This window comes from Oncorhynchus mykiss, chromosome 5 (assembly GCF_057628025.1).
Source record: "Oncorhynchus mykiss isolate SJ-2025 chromosome 5, ASM5762802v1, whole genome shotgun sequence".
NCBI classification, from domain to species: domain Eukaryota; kingdom Metazoa; phylum Chordata; class Actinopteri; order Salmoniformes; family Salmonidae; genus Oncorhynchus; species Oncorhynchus mykiss.
In genome coordinates this window covers 89997448-90024265 of record NC_143026.1, presented here as the reverse complement: position 1 = coordinate 90024265, position 26818 = coordinate 89997448, and the positions used below count along the sequence as shown (strand labels likewise).

Below are 26818 nucleotides of genomic sequence, written 5' to 3'. Positions count from 1 at the left end.
ATGCTAATAGTGTTAGCAATTCAACTGTCAATATGTTTCTCTTCAGCCCTATCTGACCTTGGTCTATAGCATCATAACACTGTGTCCACCTTCTGTGTTCCAGAAACCTATAGGGACTCCACTACATACGTCCTGAGGTGGTATCCTCATGTATGTGCCAGCAACGTCAGCCAGACAGAGAAAAAAGCCACTGTGCAGGTGAGTTTCAGAGCTATAGAATAGAACAGCATTTCCACAACTTCGTTAGGCCAGCCGTTAGCCTGTTGGCTGATACTGTGAAAGATTCCAATGCTGTTTTATATTGAATTTGTCAATTTGGGTTTGCCAACTAAAACTGCTATGTTATATCCCCCAGCTTCTACACAGTGTGGGACTATTGGATGAGTCATTCATAAACAGTCCCTCAGCTTCTCCACAGTGTGGGACTATTAGATGAGTCATTAATAAACAGTCCCTCAGCTTCTCCATAGTGTGGGACTATTGGATGAGTCATTAATAAACAGTCCCCCAGCTTCTCCACAGTGTGGGACTAATGGATGAGTCATTAATAAACAGTCCCCCAGCTTCTCCATAGTGTGGGACTAATGGATGAGTCATTAATAAACAGTCCCCCAGCTTCTCCACAGTGTGGGACTATTAGATGAGTCCATTTGGGTTTGCCAACTAAAACTGCTATGTTATATCCCCCAGCTTCTACACAGTGTGGGACTAATGGATGAGTCATTAATAAACAGTCCCCCAGCTTCTCCACAGTGTGGGACTATTGGATGAGTCATTAATAAACAGTCCCTCAGCTTCTCCACAGTGTGGGACTATTGAATGAGTCATTAATAAACAGTCCCTCAGCTTCTCCACAGTGTGGGACTAATGGATGAGTCATTAATAAACAGTCCCTCAGCTTCTCCACAGTCTGGGACTATTGAATGAGTCATTAATAAACAGTCCCTCAGCTTCTCCACAGTCTGGGACTATTGGATGAGTCATTAATAAACAGTCCCTCAGCTTCTACACAGTGTGGGACTATTGGATGAGTCATTAATAAACAGTCCCCCAGCTTCTCCACAGTCTGGGACTATTAGATGAGTCATTAATAAACAGTCCCTCAGCTTCTCCATAGTGTGGGACTGTTGGATGAGTCATTAATAAACAGTCCCCCAGCTTCTCCACAGTCTGGGACTATTAGATGAGTCATTAATAAACAGTCCCTCAGCTTCTCCATAGTGTGGGACTATTGGATGAGTCATTAATAAACAGTCCCTCAGCTTCTACACAGTCTGGGACTATTGGATGAGTCATTAATAAACAGTCCCTCAGCTTCTACACAGTGTGGGACTATTAGATGAGTCATTAATAAACAGTCCCTCAGCTTCTCCACAGTCTGGGACTATTCGACGAGTCATTAATAAACAGTCCCTCAGCTGGAGTGGACACTAACTTCTTCATCATAAAAATGAGCCAAAGCAGGTCTGTGTCAGAAAGCGGAGCTGCAGCCAAGACCAGAGAGCTGTAGCTAGCTATCTCTCCCACTGCATCCGTCATCAGCTACCCTGGCTGGGGTCTGGCTGAGTCCTGGCTGGGGCCTGGCTGTGGTCTGGCTGAGGTGGGCGCTGTGTATGTGTACTAGAACTGTGTGAGAGGTATGAGCCATCGCTTTACGAGAGGGGCTACGGAGATCGAATATTACCCCCTGGCGCACAGCTCGGCTTTCATAATTTCTCTCTTCTTTTATCATATTTTTGTTCCTGTCTGTTTGACTTTCACATTCTTCCCTCACTTGAGACCAGAGTTGGCTGGCTGACTGGCTGATGTAGAGTTGTTCAGTTGTTCAACTTTTCTGCTCTCGCTCTATCTCTCCTCTATCTGTTAACATTGCCAAAGCAAGTGAAATAGATAATAAACTAAGTGAAATAAACAACAAAAATATGGGTTGTATTTACAATGGTGTTTGTTCTTCACTGGTTGCCCTTTTCTTGTGGCAACAGGTCGCAAATCTTGCTGCTGTGATGGCACACTGAGGTATTTCACCCAATAGATAAGGGAGTTGATCAAAATTGGATTTGTTTTTCAAATTCTTTGTGGATCTGTGTAATCTGAGGGAAATAGGTGTCTCTAATATGGTCGTACATTTGGCAGGAGTTTAGGGAGTTCAGTTTCCACCTCATTTTGTGGGTAGTGTGCACATAGCCTGTCTTCTGTTGAGAGCCAGGTCTGCCTACGGCGGCCTTTCTCAATAGCAAGGTTATGCTCACTGAGTCTGTACATAGTCAAAGCTTTCCTTAAGTTTGGGTCAGTCACAGTGGTCAGGTATTCTGCCAGAATTCTGCAGAGTCTCAATTTGGTGTTTGTTCCATTTCATTAATTATTGGTTGGTGAACAGACCCCAGAACTCACAACCATAAAGGGCAATGGATTCTATAACTGATTCAAGTATCTACAGCCAGATCCTAATTGGTATGTCTCAGCTCGTTCACAGCTTTGTGGAAATGACCTGTGGCGCTGATGTTTAGGCCGAGGTATGTATAGTTTTTTGTGTTCTCTCGGGCAACGGTGTCTAGATGGAATTTGTATTTGTTGTCCTGGCAACTGGACCTTCTTTGGAACACCAGTATTTTTGTCTTACTGAGATTTACTGTCAGGGCCCAGGTCTGACAGAATCTGTGCAGAAGATCTAGATGCTGCTGTAGGCCCTCCTTGGCCCTCCCCCAGATCATCATCGATCTCTCTCCCTCTCCCTCCTATCTCTCTCTCTGTCTCTCCCCCCAGCAGAACTCTCTCCATGTGAGTTTGAGTACTGTGATGGTGATGAATAGTACCACAGCAGTGTGAGGGGGACTTCACTCACTTCTCTCTCACAACTAATGGACTTTGTCTTGGTTCTATGGCCTTGGAGAACATTTGGCTCTGCGCCAGTAGGATATTTAGATTCCACTCCCTCCCTTTTTGTCTGGGTGTCTCTCTCCGAGCTATCTCTCCCCTATCTCTTTATCTCTCGCTCTCCCCTATCTCTCTCCAGCCTATCTCTCAAGGGTGGCAGGTAGCCTAGTGGTTAGAGGGTTGGGCAGGTAGCCTAGTGGTTAGAGCGTTGGGCCAGTAGCCGAAAGGTTGCTGGATTGAATCCCCCAAGCTGACAAGGTAAACATCTGTCGTTCTACCCCTGAACAAGGCAATTAACCCACTGTTCCATGGTAGGCCATCATTGTAATTAAGAATGTGTTCTTAACTCATTTGCCTAGTTAAATAAAAAAATATGTCTTTCACTTCTCATCGCTGTGCTGATTGATAATTGCTCCTGTCATCTCTTTTCTTCACCTCACTCCTCGTTTCTCCTCTCAGGGAACACATTATGTTATCACTGGGCTGCTGTTCGCCTGTAAGTACCGGATCGCTGTGGCGCTCGTAACACCAGAGGGGGATCAGAGGTCAGAAGCTGTTACTGCGGTAACGACCCCACCTTGTTCTGCGGTCATGGCGAGAGGGGGCAAGGCCTTGCCCTGTGCCAGAGAAGGTATCCCAAGCGCCACACATGCCATAACACACAGCATGAAGAAAGTGAATATCTGACAGACTGATTGAGTATCAGGAGGAGTGTGTGTGAATGCACTATTTCTGCACAGCTTCTTACTCTGACAACTCTGACAATTATATACGTTGTGTCTATGATTCTTTGACCTTTGACATATTTAGGTCCTTTGTTATGTACTAACTGTAGATATATTATGGGTCAAAATTAGTATTTAGTGACAACGTGTAAATGTGGGTTTTCCTGTGTCAGAGCGCCCCCTGGTGTCCAAGAAGGTGGCACTGCGTCCTGAGAAGCTGACTGCAGAGTTCCACACGGTCAACGGTTCCCTGCAGGGCCTGTTCCGCTGGCAGCTCTCCCAGACTGCACCGGGGCAGACGCCCATCGCAGGGTTCCAGTTCTCCTGGGTGCAAGTGTCCTCTAGCGCCATGGCAACGGGAGGACAGGACACCCGTATCTCTCAGACACAGATAGTAGCCCCGGTGAGAACGAGTGTGTGTGTGTGTGTGTGTGTGTGTGTGTGTGTGTGTGTGTGTGTGTGTGTGTGTGTGTGTGTGTGTGTGTGTGTGTGTGTGATCATCTCTGACTGTAAGCCATCCCTATATTTCCCTCCCTGTGTACTCATGTACTGTTCTCCACCAGGACCAGCGCTCTCTGACAGTGGAGTGGCTGCAGCCAGACAGTGTGTATAAGCTACAGGTCCAGGTGCTGTCAGCAGGTGGCAGTGGCCTCTCAGTGGCCAGGACACTCCATACACCTCCCCTAAACACCACTCTGCTATGAGGTACTGCTGCAGGGCCTAACATCACATACACCCCCCCTCAACACCACTCTGCTATGAGGTACTGCTGCATGGCCTAACATCACATACACCTCCCCTCAACACCACTCTGCTATGAGGTACTGCTGCAAGGGCCTAACATCACATACACCTCCCCTAAACACCACTCTGCTATGAGGTACTGCTGCAGGGCCTAACATCACATACACCTCCCATAAACACCACTCTGCTATGAGGTACTGCTGCAAGGGCCTAACATCACATACACCTCCCATAAACACCACTCTGCTATGAGGTACTGCTGCAGGGCCTAACATCACATACACCTCCCATAAACACCACTCTGCTATGAGGTACTGCTGCAAGGGCCTAACATCACATACACCTCCCCTAAACACCACTCTGCTATGAGGTACTGCTGCAAGGGCCTAACATCACATACACCTCCCCTCAACACCACTCTGCTATGAGGTACTGCTGCAGGGCCTAACATCACATACACCTCCCCTAAACACCACTCTGCTATGAGGTACTGCTGCAGGGCCTAACATCACATACACCTCCCCTCAACACCACTCTGCTATGAGGTACTGCTGCAGGGCCTAACATCACATACACCTCCCCTCAACACCACTCTGCTATGAGGTACTGCTGCAGGGCCTAACATCACATACACCCCCCCTCAACACCACTCTGCTATGAGGTACTGCTGCATGGCCTAACATCACATACACCTCCCCTCAACACCACTCTGCTATGAGGTACTGCTGCAAGGGCCTAACATCACATACACCTCCCCTAAACACCACTCTGCTATGAGGTACTGCTGCAGGGCCTAACATCACATACACCTCCCCTCAACACCACTCTGCTATGAGGTACTGCTGCAGGGCCTAACATCACATACACCTCCCCTCAACACCACTCTGCTATGAGGTACTGCTGCAAGGGCCTAACATCACATACACCTCCCCTAAACACCACTCTGCTATGAGGTACTGCTGCAGGGCCTAACATCACATACACCTCCCCTCAACACCACTCTGCTATGAGGTACTGCTGCAGGGCCTAACATCACATACACCTCCCCTCAACACCACTCTGCTATGAGGTACTGCTGCAGGGCCTAACATCACATACACCTCCCCTCAACACCACTCTGCTATGAGGTACTGCTGCAGGGCCTAACATCACATACACCTCCCCTCAACACCACTCTGCTATGAGGTACTGCTGCAAGGGCCTAACATCACATACACCTCCCCTCAACACCACTCTGCTATGAGGTACTGCTGCATGGCCTAACATCACATACACCTCCCCTCAACACCACTCTGCTATGAGGTACTGCTGCAGGGCCTAACATCACATACACCTCCCCTCAACACCACTCTGCTATGAGGTACTGCTGCAGGGCCTAACATCACATACACCTCCCCTCAACACCACTCTGCTATGAGGTACTGCTGCAGGGCCTAACATCACATACACCCCCCCTCAACACCACTCTGCTATGAGGTACTGCTGCATGGCCTAACATCACATACACCCCCCCTCAACACCACTCTGCTATGAGGTACTGCTGCAGGGCCTAACATCACATACACCTCCCCTCAACACCACTCTGCTATGAGGTACTGCTGCAGGGCCTAACATCACATACACCTCCCCTCAACACCACTCTGCTATGAGGTACTGCTGCAGGGCCTAACATCACATACACCCCCCCTCAACACCACTCTGCTATGAGGTACTGCTGCAGGGCCTAACATCACATACACCCCCCCTCAACACCACTCTGCTATGAGGTACTGCTGCAGGGCCTAACATCACATACACCTCCCCTCAACACCACTCTGCTATGAGGTACTGCTGCAGGGCCTAACATCACATACACCTCCCCTCAACACCACTCTGCTATGAGGTACTGCTGCAAGGGCCTAACATCACATACACCTCCCCTCAACACCACTCTGCTATGAGGTACTGCTGCATGGCCTAACATCACATACACCTCCCCTCAACACCACTCTGCTATGAGGTACTGCTGCAAGGGCCTAACATCACATACACCTCCCCTCAACACCACTCTGCTATGAGGTACTGCTGCAAGGGCCTAACATCACATACACCTCCCCTCAACACCACTCTGCTATGAGGTACTGCTGCAGGGCCTAACATCACATACACCTCCCCTCAACACCACTCTGCTATGAGGTACTTCTGCAGGGCCTAACATCACATACACCTCCCCTCAACACCACTCTGCTATGAGGTACTGCTGCAAGGGCCTAACATCACATACACCTCCCCTAAACACCACTCTGCTATGAGGTACTGCTGCAAGGGCCTAACATCACATACACCTCCCCTCAACACCACTCTGCTATGAGGTACTGCTGCAGGGCCTAACATCACATACACCTCCCCTAAACACCACTCTGCTATGAGGTACTGCTGCAGGGCCTAACATCACATACACCTCCCCTCAACACCACTCTGCTATGAGGTACTGCTGCATGGCCTAACATCACATACACCTCCCCTCAACACCACTCTGCTATGAGGTACTGCTGCATGGCCTAACATCACATACACCTCCCCTCAACACCACTCTGCTATGAGGTACTGCTGCAAGGGCCTAACATCACATACACCTCCCCTAAACACCACTCTGCTATGAGGTACTGCTGCAGGGCCTAACATCACATACACCTCCCCTCAACACCACTCTGCTATGAGGTACTGCTGCAGGGCCTAACATCACATACACCTCCCCTCAACACCACTCTGCTATGAGGTACTGCTGCAGGGCCTAACATCACATACACCTCCCATAAACACCACTCTGCTATGAGGTACTGCTGCAGGGCCTAACATCACATACACCTCCCATAAACACCACTCTGCTATGAGGTACTGCTGCAGGGCCTAACATCGTAAACAAAAGACAAACTACTCACTGACACACTACAGCACTGTTTCCTAAACAGCCAATGTCTACGGGGTAAAAATAACATTTATAAATTTCACTGGCACTGCTCAAAACATAACACCATTCTGAAATCCCCACATACTTCCTTTCAGAGGGTGTTTGACCTCTCAGGACCATGTTGGCGAGAGAGAGCCAGAGAGAGAGCCAGAGAGAGAGAGTGAGCCAGAGAGAGAGCCAGAGAGATACAGCATTGTGTGTGTGTGTGTTGTTAGTACTCGTTGGAGTGTGTGAGAGAACAGCTCTTCTAGTTGGAGTCATTGATTCAGTAATGTATTCTGTATTGGAAACCTGGCGACAGCAGAACTCTCTCCATGTGAGTTTGAGTACTGTGATGGTGATGAATAGTACCACAGCAGTGTGAGCGGGACTTCACTCACTTCTCTCTCACAACTAATGGACTTTTGTCTTGGTTCTATGGCCTTGGAGAACATTTGGCTCTGCGCCAGTAGGATATTTGGATTCCACTCCCTCCCTCCGTCTGAGTGTTCTTGGCAGGTCAGAATTATAATAAATATTCTAGTTCTAATTCTAGAGTTCCTGGACTGCTAGATGTTTCTGGAACAAATAGTTAGTTCCTCAGAGAGAGAGAGAGACTCCCAGAGACACTCCTGGTGTGGTGTTCCAGACCTCCCAGTTAGGATGGACACCGCCAGGAGAACTGTGGGAGCACTGGGAGAGAGAGGGAGAATCAAAGCTTTGGTACCTCAACAGAAAGAGCCTGCTTTTGTTCAACTTTGATAGAAGATGGAGGTCTCCCAAATCTGTGCAACTAATCGCAAAAAGTGAATCTACAGGGATTTTGTTGTTATCAGCTTTCTGTGTATATAAGGAATACGACTCTGTTCGACCTGTAGCACACAGTACACTCCTTTCAGCCCGGGCTGTAGGTGTTGCAGCCAAGCCTAGTACTTTACATACAGAACAGGGAGTCATTGTAGAAATGGATCTGACTTTTGTTCCACTGTTTGGTTTGATTTGCATTAAATTACACTGATTACTTCAATCACATATAACCCCTGTCTGATCCCACCAATCATCCCCTCTCTGTTTTCCAGGCTCCTCCCCCCAACGTGCTTCGTCCTCTGCTGCTCGTCATCACTAGCGCCGTAGTGTGTATTGAGAACACCACCTCCACAGCCTGTATATGTGTCCACTAAAACACACACACACACACACACACACCAACGCCGTGCCAGTGCTGCACTGCTCTCTGTTGTCTTTATCACACAGAGATATATTGCATGATGAACGAAATCACCTTTACCTGAAAGATCAAGTGAATCTATACCATGGCCATTACACTTACAATACATGTGTGTTTAATGTTTAGAGATTATACTTTTCAGTCGTGTATAATGTAATCATAATTTACACATGTAAAGAAAAATATATAGCACTGATGTATGTAGTCATACCAAACTGTCTGTCTTTTTCATTGATCTCCACACAGTATGTTCCTGAAAGTAAAATGGCCCGGCGTAAAGCAGTTTGTAACCTGTTGTAGTTTAGTATTTTTGTAATATTGCGCTATAAGTTATTATTTCAAGCATATGATAACCCCAGCAGGGACTTTGATGTATGTAACCCTCTTATATAAATCGTTGTTCCAGTTTTATTTATTGTGTTGTAATTAAAGAGTATTGTAATATGTGATGTTTTAATGACCTGGAGCTTATTCAAGAGTATTATAATATGGTGTTTTAATGACCCTCAACACAGGGGCCCCTCAGGGGTGCATGCTTAGTCCCCTCCTGTACTCCCTGTTCACCCACGACTGCGTGACTGTGCACGACTCCAACACCTTCATTAATTTTTTACTGCAGTGGGCTAAATCAAGGTCACAAGGTTGGTGTTTCTGGGTAGTCTTCAACAAATCTACTTTGAAACAAAAGTATACACCTCAAACACATGGTTATGGACTTAAAAAAAAGAAGACACCTGTACCATGTCAGATATTCCATTTTGAGTTTGCATCCCAATACACACACACACACACACACACACAACACATCACAGAAGACTGAACTATAACAAAGCCGTTTGACATAGAAACACCTGATTTTCGGCAGGTAAAAAACAAAACAAATTATATTATTAAAATTATGAAAGCTATTAATGACATTCCACCCATGAGGCCACTAGAGGGTGATTTGGTCATTTGACTGCAGGAAAGGGTCGTTTTCTGACGACAAGACGGGGGTAGGACTGATCACCAACGACGATGAGACAGTTGAAGTCGGAAGTTTACATACACTTAGGAGTCATTAAAACTCGTTTTTCAAACACTCCACAAATTTCTTGTTAACAAACTTTAGTTTTGTCAAGTTGGTTAGGACGTCTACATTGTGCATGACACAAGTCATTTTTCCAACAATTGTTTACAGACAGATTATTTCACTGTATCACAATTCCAGTGGGTCAGAAGTTTACATAAACTAAGTTAACTGTGCCTTTAAACCGCTTGGAAAATTCCAGAAAATGATGTCATGGCTTTAGAAGCTTCTGATAGGCTTGACGATTGACATAATTTGAGTCCTTTGGAGGTGTACCTGTGGATGTATTTCAAGGCCTCACCTTCAAACTCAGTGCCTCTTTGCTTGACATCATGGGAAAATCCAAATAAATCAGCCAAGACCTCAGAAAGGAAATTGTAGACCTCCACAAGTCTGGTTCATCCTTTGGAGCAATTTGCAAACGCCTGAAGGTACCACGTTCATCTGTACAAACAATAGTAAGCAAGTATAAACACCATGGGACCACACAGCCGTCATACCACTCAGGAAGGAGACGCATTCTGTCTCCTAGAGATGAACGTACTTTGGTGCGAAAAGTGCAAATCAATCCAAGAACAACAGCAAAGGACCTTGTGAAGATGCTGGAGGACACCGGTACAAAAGTATCTATATCCATAGTAAAATGAGTCCTATATTGACATAACCTGAAAGGCCGTTCAGCAAGGAAGAAGCCACTGCTCCAAAACCGCCATAAAAAAATCCAGAATACGGTTTGCAACTGGGGACAAAGATCGTACTTTTTGGAGAAATGTCCTCTGGTCTGATGAAACAAAAATAGAACTGTTTGGCCATAATGACCATTGTTATGTTTGGAGGAAAAGGGGGGAGGCTTGCAAGCCTTAGAACACCTTCCGAACCGTGAAGCATGGGGGTGGCAGCATCATGTTGTGGGGGTGCTCTGCTGCAGGAGGGACTGGTGCACTTCACAAAATAGATGACATCATGAGGACGGAAAATTATGTGGATATATTGAAGCAACATCAAGACATCAGTCAGGAAGTTAAAGCTTAGTTGCAAATGGGTTTTCCAAATGGACAATGACCCCAAGAATACAGTGCCTTGCGAAAGTATTCGGCCCCCTTGAACTTTGCGACCTTTTGCCACATTTCAGGCTTCAAACATAAACATATAAAACTGTATTTTTTTGTGAAGAATCAACAACAAGTGGGACACAATCATGAAGTGGAACAACATTTATTGGATATTTCAAACTTTTTTAACAAATCAAAAACTGAAAAATTGGGCGTGCAAAATTATTCAGCCCCTTTACTTTCAGTGCAGCAAACTCTCTCCAGAAGTTCAGTGAGGATCTCTGAATGATCCAATGTTGACCTAAATGACTAATGATGATAAATACAATCCACCTGTGTGTAATCAAGTCTCCGTATAAATGCACCTGCACTGTGGTAGTCTCAGAGGTCCGTTAAAAGCGCAGAGAGCATCATGAAGAACAAGGAACACACCAGGCAGGTCCGAGATACTGTTGTGAAGAAGTTTAAAGCCGGATTTGGATACAAAAAGATTTCCCAAGCTTTAAATATCCCAAGGAGCACTGTGCAAGCGATAATATTGAAATGGAAGGAGTATCAGACCACTGCAAATCTACCAAGACCTGGCCGTCCCTCTAAACTTTCAGCTCATACAAGGAGAAGACTGATCAGAGATGCAGCCAAGAGGCCCATGATCACTCTGGATGAACTGCAGAGATCTACAGCTGAGGTGGGAGACTCTGTCCATAGGACAACAATCAGTCGTATATTGCACAAATCTGGCCTTTATGGAAGAGTGGCAAGAAGAAAGCCATTTCTTAAAGATATCCATAAAAAGTGTTGAAGTTTAAAGTTGTTGTTTAAAGCCACCTGGGAGACACACCAAACATGTGGAAGAAGGTGCTCTGGTCAGATGAAACCAAAATTGAACTTTTTGGCAACAATGCAAAACGTTATGTTTGGCGTAAAAGCAACACAGCTCATCACACTGAACACACCATCCCCACTGTCAAACATGGTGGTGGCAGCATCATGGTTTGGGCCTGCTTTTCTTCAGCAGGGACTGGGAAGATGGTTAAAATTGATGGGAAGATGAATGGAACCAAATACAGGACCATTCTGGAAGAAAACCTGATGGAGTCTGCAAAAGACCTGAGACTGGGACGGAGATTTGTCTTCCAACAAGACAATGATCCAAAACATAAAGCAAAATCTACAATGGAATGGTTCAAAAATAAACATATCCAGGTGTTAGAATGGCCAAGTCAAAGTCCAGACCTGAATCCAATCGAGAATCTGTGGAAAGAACTGAAAACTGCTGTTCACAAATGCTCTCCATCCAACCTCACTGAGCTTGAGCTGTTTTGCAAGGAGGAATGGGAAAAAATGTCAGTCTCTCGATGTGCAAAACTGATAGAGACATACACCAAGCGACTTACAGCTGTAATCGCAGCAAAAGGTGGCGCTACAAAGTATTAACTTAAGGGGGCTGAATAATTTTGCACGCCCAATTTTTCAGTTTTTGATTTGTTAAAAAAGTTTGAAATATCCAATAAATGTCGTTCCACTTCATGATTGTGTCCCACTTGTTGTTGATTCTTCACAAAAAAATACAGTTTTATATCTTTATGTTTGAAGCCTGAAATGTGGCAAAAGGTCGCAAAGTTCAAGGGGGCCGAATACTTTCGCAAGGCACTGTACTTCCAAAGTTGTGGAAAAATGGCTTAAGGACAACAAAGTCAAGGTATTGGAGTGGCCATCACAAAGCCCTGACCTCAATCGTATAGAAAATGTGTGGGCAGAACTGAAAAAGCATGTATGCGAGCAAGGAGGCCTACAAACCTGACTCAGTTACACCAGCTCTGTCAGGAGGAATGGGGCAAAATTCACTCAACTTATTGTGGGAAGCTTGTGGAAGGCTACCCAAAATGTTTGATCAAAGTTAAACAATTTAAAGCCAATGCTACCAAATACTAATTGAGTGTTTGTAAACTTCTGACCCACTCGGAATGAAAGAAATAAGCTGAAATAAACCATTCCCTCTACTATTATTCTGACATTGCACATTCTTAAAATAAAGTGGTGATCCTAACTGACATAAGACAGGGAATTTTTATTTGGATTAAATGTCAGGAATTGTGAAAAACTGAGTTTAAATGTATTTGGCTAAGGTGTATGTAAACTTCTGACTTCAACTGTATAGGGAGGTCAGAGACCTGGCAGTGTGGTGCCAGTACAACAACCTCTCCCTCAACATCAGCAGGACAAAGGAGCTGATCGTGGACATCAGGACCCAGGGGGCCGGGCACGCCTCCATCCATATCGACGGGGCTGTAGTGGAGTGAGTCAAGAGCTTCAAGTTCCTCGGTGTCCACATCATTAAGGATCTATCATGGTCCAAACACACCAACACAGTCGTGAAGAGGGTACGACAACACCTATTCCCCCTCAGGAGGCTGAAATGTTTTGGCATGGGCCAAAGTTATACAGCTGCACCATTGAGAGCATCTTGACTGGCTGCATCACCGCTTGGTATGGCACCTGCTTGGCATTCGACTGCAAGGCGCTACAGAGGGTAGTGCGTACGGGCCAGTACATTTGTATTTATTATGGCTCCCCATTGCTTCCTGCCAAGGCAGCAGCTACTCTTCCTGGGGTTTATTATGGATCCCCATTGCTTCCTGCCAAGGCAGCAGCTACTCTTCCTGGGGTTTATTATGGATCCCCATTAGTTCCTGCCAAGGCAGCAGCTACTCTTCCTGGGGTTTATTATGGATCCCCATTAGTTCCTGCCAAGGCAGCAGCTACTCTTCCTGTGGTTTATTATGGATCCCCATTAGTTCCTGCCAAGGCAGCAGCTACTCTTCCTGGGGTTTATTATGGATCCCCATTAGTTCCTGCCAAGGCAGCAGCTACTCTTCCTGGGGTTTATTATGGATCCCCATTAGTTCCTGCCAAGGCAGCAGCTACTCTTCCTGGGGTTTATTATGGATCCCCATTAGTTCCTGCCAAGGCAGCAGCTACTCTTCCTGTGGTTTATTATGGATCCCCATTAGTTCCTGCCAAGGCAGCAGCTACTCTTCCTGGGGTTTATTATGGATCCCCATTAGTTCCTGCCAAGGCAGCAGCTACTCTTCCTGTGGTTTATTATGGATCCCCATTAGTTCCTGCCAAGGCAGCAGCTACTCTTCCTGGGGTTTATTATGGATCCCCATTAGTTCCTGCCAAGGCAGCAGCTACTCTTCCTGGGGTTTATTATGGATCCCCATTAGTTCCTGCCAAGGCAGCAGCTACTCTTCCTGTGGTTTATTATGGATCCCCATTAGTTCCTGCCAAGGCAGCAGCTACTCTTCCTGTGGTTTATTATGGATCCCCATTAGTTCCTGCCAAGGCAGCAGCTACTCTTCCTGGGGTCCAGCAAAATTAAGGCAGTTATACATTTTAAAAACATTACATTCACAACATATTATACAATATATTTATCAGCATTTAAAAAAATAATTTAACAAAATCAGCAAAATATGAAACAGTTATTCCTTCAATCTACACAAAACACTATGCTTCATGGGAGCACATTATGCAAAACTCTTCCCTCCCCAACACATGAACACCCCCCTCCACTGGTATTAGCTTCAATGATTAACAACAACAAAAAAGAAACAGAATGACCTTCACATTCAATGCTAGAAAATAAATGAGTAGACGCAAAACAAATAATACATTAATGAAGAAAGTAATAATGAGGCAGCTAAGGTGACGACTCTTGAAAGTCACTACAGACATCAGTAAATTGAAAGGGTTTCTTATGTCAATTGTACATTATTTAAAAAAATTTTAAAAAAATTCAGATGGAATAGGTATTTTAGCCACATCTGCTTGCTTGACGGAGTGTCACTCTTCCGTAGCTGTGCATTTATTGGCTGCAATGACGGCCAATTGAATGAATCTGGTTTTGCTACCCATATTTTACTGGTAGAACAGAGACAACTCCAAGAAGAATAAGGGAAGGATCTAGTGGTACCGTCATATTAGTAACCTGTGATAAGATCTGAATAATGTCTTTCCAATAATTGCTTAGTTCAGGGCAGGGCAGAAAGATGCATACAGTGGGGGCAAAAAAAGTATTTAGTCAGTCACCAATTGTGCAAGTTCTCCCATTTCAAGGTCCTGGAGTGGCCTAGCCAGTCTCCAGATCTCAACCCCATAGAGAATCTTTGGAGGGAGTTGAAAGTCTGTGTTGCCCAGCAACAGCCCCAAAACATCACTGCTCTAGAGGAGATCTGCATGGAGGAATGAGCCAAAATACCAGCAACAGTGTGTGAAAACCTTGTGAAGACTTACAGAAAACGTTTGACCTCTGTCATTGCCAACAAAGGGTATATAACAAAGTATTGAGATAAACTTTTGTTATTGACCAAATACTTATTTACCACCATAATTTGCAAATAAATTCATAAAAAATCCTACAATGTGATTTTCTGGATTTTTTTTCAATTTTTTTCTGTAATAGTTGAAGTGCCCCTATATTGAAAATTACAGGCCTCTCTCATCTTTTTAAGTGGGAGAACTTGCACAATTGGTGGCTGACTAAATACTTTTTGCCCCACTGTAAGTGTGTCTACTACCACCTTGGGCAAAATGTTGAATATTTATAATTGATCATATACAGTCTCTCTGGTGTAAAGTAGACCCGATGTAAAATATTGAATCGCATCAACTCATGCCTTGTGTTAAATGAAAGACGCTGAGCATCTAAAAATAGCTTTCCCATTTTCTCATCCTAAAAAATGAGACCAGGGTCATCCTGCCACTTCATGCAAGCTTTCAGAGGTTCATCATTCCCCAACAGAGCTTGAAGACTAGAGTTCATGTAAGAAATGAAAACCTTTTGCCCCTTTCTTCCCCAGTCACAGTTTATCAGGTGTAGATTTACTCATGTGTATCAGGTGTAGATTTACTCATGTGTATCAGGTGTAGATTTACTAATGCGTATCAGGTGTAGATTTACTCAGGTGTATCAGGTGTAGATTTACTCATGTGTATCAGGTGTAGATTTACTCAGGTGTATCAGGTGTAGATTTACTCAGGTGTATCAGGTGTAGATTTACTCAGGTGTATCAGGTGTAGATTTACTCATGTGTATCAGGTGTAGATTTACTCATGTGTATCAGGTGTAGATTTACTCATGTGTATCAGGTGTAGATTTACTCATGTGTATCAGGTGTAGATTTACTCATGTGTATCAGGTGTAGATTTACTCATGTGTATCAGGTGTAGATTTACTCAGGTGTATCAGGTGTAGATTTACTCAGGTGTATCAGGTGTAGATTTACTCATGTTTATCATGTGTAGATTTACTCAGGTGAATCAGGTGTAGATTTACTCATGTTTATCATGTGTAGATTTACTCAGGTGAATCAGGTGTAGATTTACTCATGTTTATCAGGTGTAGATTTACTCAGGTGTATCAGGTGTAGATTTACTCAGGTGTATCAGGTGTAGATTTACTCATGTGTATCAGGTGTAGATTTACTCAGGTGTATCAGGTGTAGATTTACTCAGGTGTATCAGGTGTAGATTTACTCAGGTGTATCAGGTGTAGATTTACTCATGTTTATCAGGTGTAGATTTACTCAGGTGTATCAGGTGTAGATTTACTCATGTGTATCAGGTGTAGATTTACTCATGGGCTGAATCCTTACCTCTCTGCTGAGTGGCAATATAGTGCCTAACCTGTAGGGACTTGAATAAATTAGTTTGAGGTAACGGAAAATAAGATGCCAGTTGTTGAAAGGATATTAGTTCACCTTCTCTATAGAGATTACCAAATGTAATACCATCTCTCAGGGCTTTGGGTAACATGGGGTTATTATAGAAAGGTGTTTGTTCATATATAGATCTAAGCCCTTCTGTTTGTTCACAGAATTCAATCGATATATTTAAAGTGTTTTTAATGAAAGGGTTGTTTATGAGACCTAGCAAAGCTTTAGGTGGGCTAATACAAGGTATAGATGCCAATGTAACAGGGGTCAGACACTCCTCCTCTATCTGTCTCCAAGAGGGTGAACTTGTTGTTGTATTTTGCCATAACCCACACAGCCTTTAACTGAGATGCCCAGTAATACAACTGGAAGTCAGGTAGAGTGAGTCCTCCTTCTGAGTATGGTTTGTATAAAGTTGTGAGTTGCACTCTGGGGGGGGTTCCCTTTCCACATAAATGAAGAAACCTTCCTATTAAGTTGTTGTTGTTTTTAAACCTTGGGAATAGGAAAGGGCAAGGTTTGAAAAAAGTACAAGAACCTATCCAATTCTTCCCCAACCTTTTTAAGAAGTGGAGTATGGTTCAATTGATATGTCTTAATAATTTTCAGAAGGAATTTGCAATCCAAGAGGTCATTTTCTAAGGTCTCCAAGAAAATGGCTGCTCTAAGATTGGGTTCTGCATAGCTGCCCTGTTAAAAGGCATAATTATACTCTTCAATAGGTTTATTTTACATCTTGAAAATGTCCCATATTCTTTCAGGATGTCAACTAATGCTCAGAGTGAAATTTCTGGTTTAGCAAAATGTAATCATCATTTGGCGAGACCAGATGTTCACGCCCACCTATACGAACACCATGGATGGATGAGATGAGATCTAAAAGCTTCTGCCAGTGGCTCTATAGCCAATGAAAAAAGGAGCGGACTAGCGGGACGACCCTGTCTTGTGCCACGTGATCGGGAGAACTGTGAGGAATCATTTCCATCTGAGCTACTGGACAGTCATCTAATCAGATCTACATACTGAGGTCCAATATTCATCCTCTGTAAAACTTCAAAACAGGTAGTTCCATTCTATGCAGTCAAAATCTTTTTCCTCGTCTAAAGAAGCCTCCACTACAGGATCTTGGTCATACTCCACATAATATTAAATAATCTTCTGATATTATCAGGGGATGAGCGGTTTCTTACAAAAGCCTGTTTGGTTTATATCAGCCAAAGTCAGGAAGAACCTTATCTAGTCTAGTTGCTTTTCTGTCTGACTATGTGTGTGTCTCTTTAAGGATAATCAGTATGTATTTCTCCTTCCTGGAAACCACATCTATAGATGACTTTTGATCGGACATTACATTTGCCCCGTAGGATATTCTCCTTGGGACTTTCAACGTTAATATCTCATATCTCACTACTCTAGACTAAATTAACCTCATCTCGTAGATATGAATTTCTTTCAGAATTGTACAGGTTTCAATTATTCTGTTTGCCTAGAATTACCCTGCCTTCTCACCAAGCCTAATTTATCCTCACCTGTTTTATATATATCTATCTGCTACTTCTTCATAGTCAGACTACTTCCCATATACAGATAGACTACTCAGGTTCAAACTTTATTTAGGTATGTTTTTTGAATTAATGGCTATCCTATTTGTACGGAACAAGCGTCCAAATTCCCCAATGCGTACTATATCTCTCCTTAATAACCTTCCGGCTTGCAAAACCAGGATTTATTAAGCTCTAGTTTATTTATGGTAGTGCACCTTACCACAGGTCAATTTCAGACCTGTTTCCTTCCTATCGATTTTGGTTAAAACCCAAGGTAGAAACCCGTTGTATTTGTTCAGAATATTCAAGCACCTATCATTGATTAAATCCAAACTCCTTTATAACATTTAATCAAAAATATCCCAAATAATCCCTCCCAAATTCGAGAATAAAGGCTACTGACCTGCTGCCGACTGGGAAAAGCAGTGTTCGTTTGATCTAGTCACCGTCCCTGTCTTCTGGGGTGTATACCGGCCTGTTTTTTAACCTCAATTCAGAGGCCAGGTCTTAACTAACGGGACCAGACCCGCTCGTGCATGATTTTTCCGGCGTACGACCTCCAGATGGCAGAGACGGATATTTAGATCCCGGTTCGAAGGACCAATTTGTTACAGGAATGAAATTGCTCTATGTTTTAATACCCAATTAAAATTAAACACTCTGTCAATTCATGAGGATTTGTAAGACCCTTATTCTATAATAATGGACAGAGCCCAGTCTTAAAGTCAATCAGCAGAGCTTATTCATGAGAGTACTGAATACGATACAGTTCACCACAGGTTATAAACTGAAAATGACATCATTAGTTCCAACACCAACCCGTGCCATCTCCGTTCCAGTACAAAGGCTGTATCTCAAGCCTTCCCACATCCGTCTCCCTACCAATTTAATATAATTTACGAGCCAAGGTCTTCTCGTGTAGATAAGCATTCTAGCCAGTCTGAAGATATTGTTCATTCATTTCTACCAAGGAACAGACAGTCATTGTTCTAACTCTTGACCACATTCACACACATTATATTCAGTACTGGGATCAAGAAAGAAAACTCATACATATACAGCAACATACTAGTATTCTGATTAGTACATATACAGTAACATAATAGTATTCTGATTAGTCAGTCCTGAATGAAATGTATACATAATTAGTCATCATTGATAAAAATTCCCTTAACACTTATATGAAGTGTTCAATAGAGATATTGGTCTATACGACCCACAAAGCAGAGGATCTTTCCCAGGTTTTAAGAAAACTCTAATCAGTACCAGTTCAAGTGTGTCTGGGAGCTTTTCTGTCTCTTTGGCATAATTAAACATACTGCAAAGAGGCTCGAATTAGTTTGGGTAAAAAGGATTGATAGAATTCAATAGGGATTCCATCTAATCCTGGTGAATTTCCCCCAGCTGGGTTGAAAATGGATTCCCTAATTTCCTCGGATGTAATCTCTTTCTCCAAGTGCTCTATCCTCATCAGTTTGTAAATTGAGTTTGTTCAAAAACTCATGCATTAAGGCAGGGGAATCCCCTTCAGACTTGTACAATGTTTCATAAAACTCCCTAAAGACTAGATTAATTTCCTCAGGACTGTGAACAACTGTGTCGTTGGGCAGCTTAATAATAAAGCTAATAAGTCTACTAGCTTACTCTCTCCTCATCTGCCAAGCAAGCAACTTTCCTGCTCTATCTCCATGTTCGTAGTAGTTTTGCTTTGTTCTCCTAAGAGCGTTTTCCGCTTTGTGGGTCGTCAGGGTGTTATAGTCCATTCACTTTGTGGGTCGTCAGGGTGTTATAGCCCATTCACTTTGTGGGTCGTCAGGGTGTTATAGCCCATTAACTTTGTGGGTCGTCAGGGTGTTATAGTCCATTCACTTTGTGGGTCGTCAGGGTGTTATAGCCCATTCACTTTGTGGGTCGTCAGGGTGTTATAGCCCATTCACTTTGTGGGTCGTCAGGGTGTTATAGCCCATTCACTTTGTGGGTCGTCAGGGTGTTATAGCCCATTCACTTTGTGGGTCGTCAGGGTGTTATAGTCCATTCACTTTGTGGGTCGTCAGGGTGTTATAGCCCATTCACTTTGTGGGTCGTCAGGGTGTTATAGTCCATTCACTTTGTGGGTCGTCAGATTTTAGTATAATTTTTGTAGAGTTGAGTCGTCAAATGTTACACTGTGTTCATTTTTCCAGATCTCTAATTTCTTTCTCCAACAAGTCTACTTGAACTTTATACATCTTACCATCACCTGAACTAAAGGATATTATTATTTGTCCCATCAGATATGCAAGGAGAGCTTCCAATACAATTAAAGGGGACAGAGTTGTTATTTCTGAAATAAATAAATAAAAATGTCGATATGAGTGTTCAGAAATGTTACAAATGTGTGATTATTGAGTAATTATCTGCCAAACCTCCATCTTCTTGGGGGATTTACTGACTGGTACTGGAACCAGCAGGGCAGAATGATCTGATATACATCTTGGTAAATACTTACACCCAGTAGTTAAACTTCCCTTGGCTGCAGGAATAAAAAAAAATAAGTCAATTCTACAGTAACTGTTATGGACAGGGGAGTAAAATGAGTATTCTTTAACCTTTTGGTTGTGAAATATCCATAAGTCTACAAAAGTCCAAAATCTTTCATTTCTGATTTTAACATTTTAGCTGCCTGTGTGAGGTTGATACTATTAGAGGAAGATCTATCACTGGAAGGGTCCAGTATCAAGTTAAAATCCCCTGCCATTATTATCTCTGATGATGGGGACGTTAACTTCAAAAAGATGTATTGGTAAAAATGTAGGATCATCATAGTTAGGCCCATACACATTCACAATGGTAATGGTCTCATTGTTAATGAAACCTTGAATGATCACAAACCTACCCTTTTTGTCTTTAGTCTGAGGTTGTATCTGAAAAGGGGCAATGCTCATTAATGAGTATGGCCACCCCTCTTGCCCGAGAGGTGAACGATGAATAGTACACTTGACCCACCCACTCGCTCTTCAGTTTATCATGCTCAGAGTCAGTCATGTGTGTCTCCTGAGGAAGAGCTATATCAACCTTCTACTGCTTTAGATCATTCAGAATGCGTTTGTGTTTGACTGGGCATTTAGTACCCCTAATGTTAAGTGACTGGGCATTTAGTACCCCTAATGTTAAGTGACTGGGCATTTAGTACCCCTAATGTTAAGTGACTGGGCATTTAGTACCCCTAATGTTAAGTGACTGGGCATTTAGTACCCCTAATGTTAAGTGACTGGGCATTTAGTACCCTTAATGTTAAGTGACTGGGCATTTAGTACCCCTAATGTTAAGTGACTGGGCATTTAGTACCCCTAATGTTAAGTGACTGGGCATTTAGTACCCCTAATGTTAAGTGACTGGGCATTTAGTACCCCTAATGTTAAGTGACTGGGCATTTAGTACCCCTAATGTTAAGTGACTGGACATTTAGTACCCCTAATGTTAAGTGACTGTGCATTTAGTACCCCTAATGTTAAGTGACTGGGCATTTAGTACCCCTAATGTTAAGTGACTGGGCATTTAGTACCCCTAATGTTAAGTGACTGGGCATTTATTACCCCTAATGTTAAGTGACTGGGCATTTAGTACCCTTAATGTTAAGTGACTGGGCATTTAGTACCCCTAATGTTAAGTGACTGGGCATTTATTACCCCTAATGTTAAGTGACTGGGCATTTAGTACCCCTAATGTTAAGTGACTGGGCATTTAGTACCCCTAATGTTAAGTGACTGGGCATTTAGTACCCCTAATGTTAAGTGACTGGGCATTTAGTACCCCTAATGTTAAGTGACTGGGCATTTAGTACCCCTAATGTTAAGTGACTGGACATTTAGTACCCCTAATGTTAAGTGACTGTGCATTTAGTACCCCTAATGTTAAGTGACTGGGCATTTAGTACCCCTAATGTTAAGTGACTGGGCATTTAGTACCCCTAATGTTAAGTGACTGGGCATTTATTACCCCTAATGTTAAGTGACTGGGCATTTAGTACCCTTAATGTTAAGTGACTGGGCATTTAGTACCCCTAATGTTAAGTGACTGGGCATTTATTACCCCTAATGTTAAGTGACTGGGCATTTATTACCCCTAATGTTAAGTGACTGGGCATTTATTACCCCTAATGTTAAGTGACTGGGCATTTAGTACCCCTAATGTTAAGTGACTGGGCATTTAGTACCCCTAATGTTAAGTGACTGGGCATTTAGTACCCCTAATGTTAAGTGACTGGGCATTTAGTACCCCTAATGTTAAGTGACTGGGCATTTAGTACCCCTAATGTTAAGTGACTGGGCATTTATTACCCCTAATGTTAAGTGACTGGGCATTTAGTACCCCTAATGTTAAGTGACTGGGCATTTAGTACCCCTAATGTTAAGTGACTGGGCATTTAGTACCCCTAATGTTAAGTGTCATAAATGTCTAGTTATTAGGAGCCGACATCTTTAAAGAAAATAAGAAATAGGGGAAAAGATAGAAACAAAATGGTGTTGAGTGTATACAACTTGTACAAAATTAAATGATGAAAAATATAAAATAGTAAACATTTCGTGAGCTAATACCCTGACCCTACCACAAACCCACCCAACCCCCTCCCCAACTGAGGGAGTTAAAATCATATATATTATTTTAAAAACATATCCTCAGACACTAGTCTTTAAGCTCGATGTACCTGCTATGCATAGCGTCGCCCAAATGAGGTTCATTCTAAATGATATGTATATGCCATTAAGTGCATTGGCTGTTCCTTGTAACATTAAAATGTTGTTAGTCGAGTAACAAAATACAATTTGAATCAAAGCGACAAACATCGGCAACAATAATGACCAGACTATTTAGCCCCACTTGACCATGTCTCAACAACAACAACAACAACAACAGAGGATGAGTTCATAGTCATCCAATAGAACCTAACCGCACATCCAAATGTCAACCAAATCGACATTCCCCAATGCGCCCTGAAACCTGTGCAGCGCTGCACCAAAAGCGGTGACCACAAACGCACCCAAGCAGCAAGCTATGATGAATACATTAAAACCTATCATCCCTCAAATATAAAATATATACAAGTAGTTTAAAAAAAATCACCATCCTCCTGAGTTCACCCCCCACTCCAAAAAAATATTCCCAGTGGGTCAGAAGTTCACATACACTCAGTTAGTATTTGGTAGCATTGCCTTTAAATGGTTTAACCTGGGTCAAACGTTTCAGGTAGCCTTCCACAATAAGTTGGGTGAATTTTGCCCCATTCCTCCTGACAGAGCTGGTGTAACAGAGTCAGGTTTGTAGGCCTATGGGCACAAACTCACCATCGCTGTACCAGACAGGACTGGCAAAAAGTAATCTTTACTGACGAGTCGCGGTTTTGTCTCACCAGGTGTGATGGTCAGATTTGCATTTATCGTCGAAGGAATGAGCGTTATACCGAGGCCTGTACTCTGGAGCGGGATCGATTTTGGAGGTGGGTCCGTCATGGTCTGGGGCGGTGTGTCACAGCATCATCGGACTGAGCTTGTTGTCATTGCAGGCATCCTCCTTCCTCGTGTGGTACCCTTCCTGCAGGCTCATCCAGCATGACAATGCCACCAGCCATACTGCTCGTTCTGTGTGATTTCCTGCAAGACAGGAATGTCAGTGTTCTGCCATGGCCAGCAAAGAGCCTGGATCTCAATCCCATTGAGCACGTCTGGGACCTGTTGGATCAGAGGGTGAGGGCTAGGGCCATTCACCCCAGAAATGTCCGGGAACTTGCAGGTGCCTTGGTGGAAGAGTGGGGTAACATCTCACAGCAAGAACTGGCAAATCTGGTGCAGTCCATGAGGAGGAGATGCACTGCAGTACTTAATGCAGCTGGTGGCCACACCAGATACTGACTGTTACCTTCTTTGTTCAGGGACACATTGTTCCATTTCTGTTAGTCACATGTCTGTGGAACTTGTTCAGTTTATGTCTTAGTTGTTGAATCTTATTATGTTCATGCAAATATTTACACATGTTAAGTTTGCTGAAAATAAAACAGTTGACAGTGAGAGGACGTTTCTTTTTTTACTGAGTTTAGATGTCACTACATTGTTATGTTCTTACAGCCAATAGTTTGTCTCCTATTTGCTGAGTTTAGAAGACATGAACAAGTCAGGGAGTTCTTTCCTCATGTACGCTTCAGCCGTCTTCAGAGTCAAATGTGCACTCACCATTCTTGGTTTCGATCCACAAAGTCACTGGGTAGCGCAGGCCGTATGCCAAACCAGCCTGCATCGGAAGTCTCTTCAGTGGGGAGAAAGCCATCCTTCTCTTGTGTAGTATTGGAGAGTGATCCAGAAAGATCATGATTCTGGCATCTCCGTACTTGAGCTCTCCCTTTGCTCGGGCAGCAGAGAGGATGTGAACAGTGTCCTGACACCGTAGAAATGCAATGACAAATGCCCTGGGTGCAACCTGGCCAGGCAGCCACCTCCGTAAAATTGAGAGGGCCCATCGCACCCTCTCAATTTCCAGTGGGTGTTCGGAAGGGGGTAGATCCGGAATTTTGGGAATCCATTCCTGTAGGAAGGAGATGACGTCTCTTCCCTCCATGGCCTCCGGGGAACCTTGAAGTCTCAAATCTGAGCGCCTTTGGACATTTTCGTAACAATCGAATTTATCCTCAAGTTTAGAGATGGTGTCTTCCAACTTCTTGTATTTTTGGTCCACTTCCTCGCGGACGTCCAGGATGGCAGCTTGGTGGTGAGCATGGTATTTTTAGAACTTTGTCACTCGTACATTTGTGACTTTCTGGTGTTCGTGGAGTTTATCGACTAGCACATCAATTTTGCAAAGGCGTTCAGAAAGTGTCTCTTGGATTTTTGTTATACCCTTGTCCATCTCCATTCTGAACCATGATGGTGCTTCTTCCGAGCTAGCATCAAAAAAATGTTTGTGAAGAATCAACAACAAGTGGGACACAATCATGAAGTGGACCGACATTTATTGGATGTTTCAAACTTTTTTAACAAATCAAAAACTGAAAAATGGGGCGTGCAAAATTATTACAACAGGTGGCGTTTTTTCCATTGTTGCGCCCACCAAGCAAGGAGTTTTTGTATGTAGGTCAATGAGAATGGCGAATTTGGTCAACAACAAAAAATGCATAGCTTATTTGCTATGTGAGGTTTATTTGATCGAATAGAAGTTTCATAAAAAATGGTTAGGTTGTTACGAGTGTACAGATATAAGTAGGACACGTGACATCCCGGCAACTTTGAGAAAAAAACGATTTATATTGGAGTGATCTCGAGATTGCTATGCATATTTATGACGAGGCTAGTAGCATAGCATCTCTATCCATTGAATACAGGCGGTTGACGTCAACAACCCTCATCGAATATTCAAAAAAGGATTACAATAAAGACATGTATCCACCAATCCAAAGAAAGGATAGGCGAGCTAGACCGCCCGCCGTGCGGCTTTGTGGACAACAACTCCCATTGTTAGGGTGGAGAGACATGTATCTTGTCAGTATATCCATAATTGTTGTGGTAGCCTATCCATTTGGCGTGTACTGTAGCAACGGAAACAACGTGTGTGTGTGTCATTTAGCTTGCTTCATCAGATATTAGGCTTTTGGAAAGAGTTTGACATCGGCAAGTCCTTGTCCTGGTGAAGTTACCCATAACTGGCGAGAACTCGAGACGTGCCTCACAAACACACGTGACACTCCTCCCGTCTTAGCAAACAGTGCCACCTCAAAAACTAGCTAGAGGCCAAGCAAGTGGGACATTTAAAGGAAAAATTCACCAAAAACCATTAATTCCTTTACTTTACAGTGTTAACACTTATATGTGAGAACAATATTTTTTGTGAACAAATGTTTCATTTGTTGCCTTATAATAAGCTCAAGTCGACTACAAAATCCACAATGCAATGTTCTCTCTATGGGCTTCCTTGCTAGCTAGCAAACGTAGCTACACACAATAATACCAAAGACAATATCAGCATGTAACATAGCTATTACCAGTAAAATTGCCTGAAAAAACTGCACTATCAATTTAGGAGTCTATAATCTCACCATGTTCAACCTGCAGATCCATGTGCCTCTAGTCTAACATTCACAACATTTGCACAAATTTTGTCAACAAGATGTAAAACATTACATATATTCTCTGAGATGTGAGATTGCTAACTTGCTATCTGTAGCATTGTATAGCTTTGGAATCGTGACATTACGTACTTTCGAGTAAAATAGGCATGTTTCTCGTCATATACACTAACTTTGAGAATGGATTATGTGTTGATAAATTTAGCAACCTTGTGATGCAGCATGACAATGGGTGAGTTCGTAAATTGTGCGCTCTGGGCGTTCAGAGAACCACACTGGACGCTCTGTTGGAGTAGGTTTGACCTGAGCTTTCTGACCTCCCAACAGGAGTCAAGCACCCAAGCTAACGTTGGCTAACTTGCTAGCAACTTCCAGACATCAATGAGAGAACAGCTCACTCTGACCATTTCTCTTGCCCTAGCAGAGCTGGTTAGACGGTTTTCATGTTATCTAGAGCATTGGTGACTGTAACTGTGCTGCTGGCAACAATTTAATAACAGTTTTTTTTGCCGACATTTACTGACACCGGTCATATTCAATGGGTGTTACGCATTCATAAATTCATCAGTTATTCTGCACTCTGGCACACTCAAACGAGAGTGCTCTGAAATCAGAATAGCCATAGTGAATTTATGAATGCACCCAATGTGAATGCGATTGGTCGACAGTCTGCTGGGTGAGGCGTTATTAGTTGCTTCATTTATTCATTGGATTCCTATCTCCTTTCTATAATATCTCTGGCAACGGCACCATGCAATGCACCCTGGACTAAAGGGGCAGACAAACAGGAAAAATGTCGCAAATATATGATCAATGGCCCATTCAAGAGAAGACATCCTCCCGAGTT

The 26818-nt window shown here is 43.3% G+C and overlaps 1 protein-coding gene across 1 annotated transcript in view; it reads left to right on the top strand.

Annotated features, from left to right (window-relative positions):
• Nucleotides 1–8946, top strand: part of anos1b (anosmin 1b) — a 159014-nt gene extending 150068 nt beyond the window's left edge. Inside the window, 5 exon segments of the mRNA XM_036978826.2 lie at nt 104–198; nt 3334–3505; nt 3773–4002; nt 4163–4304; nt 8352–8946. Of these exon segments, the coding sequence (XP_036834721.2) occupies nt 104–198; nt 3334–3505; nt 3773–4002; nt 4163–4303 (638 nt within the window). The 3' untranslated portion in view covers nt 4304; nt 8352–8946.
• Nucleotides 8947–26818: the final 17872 nt, after the last annotated feature.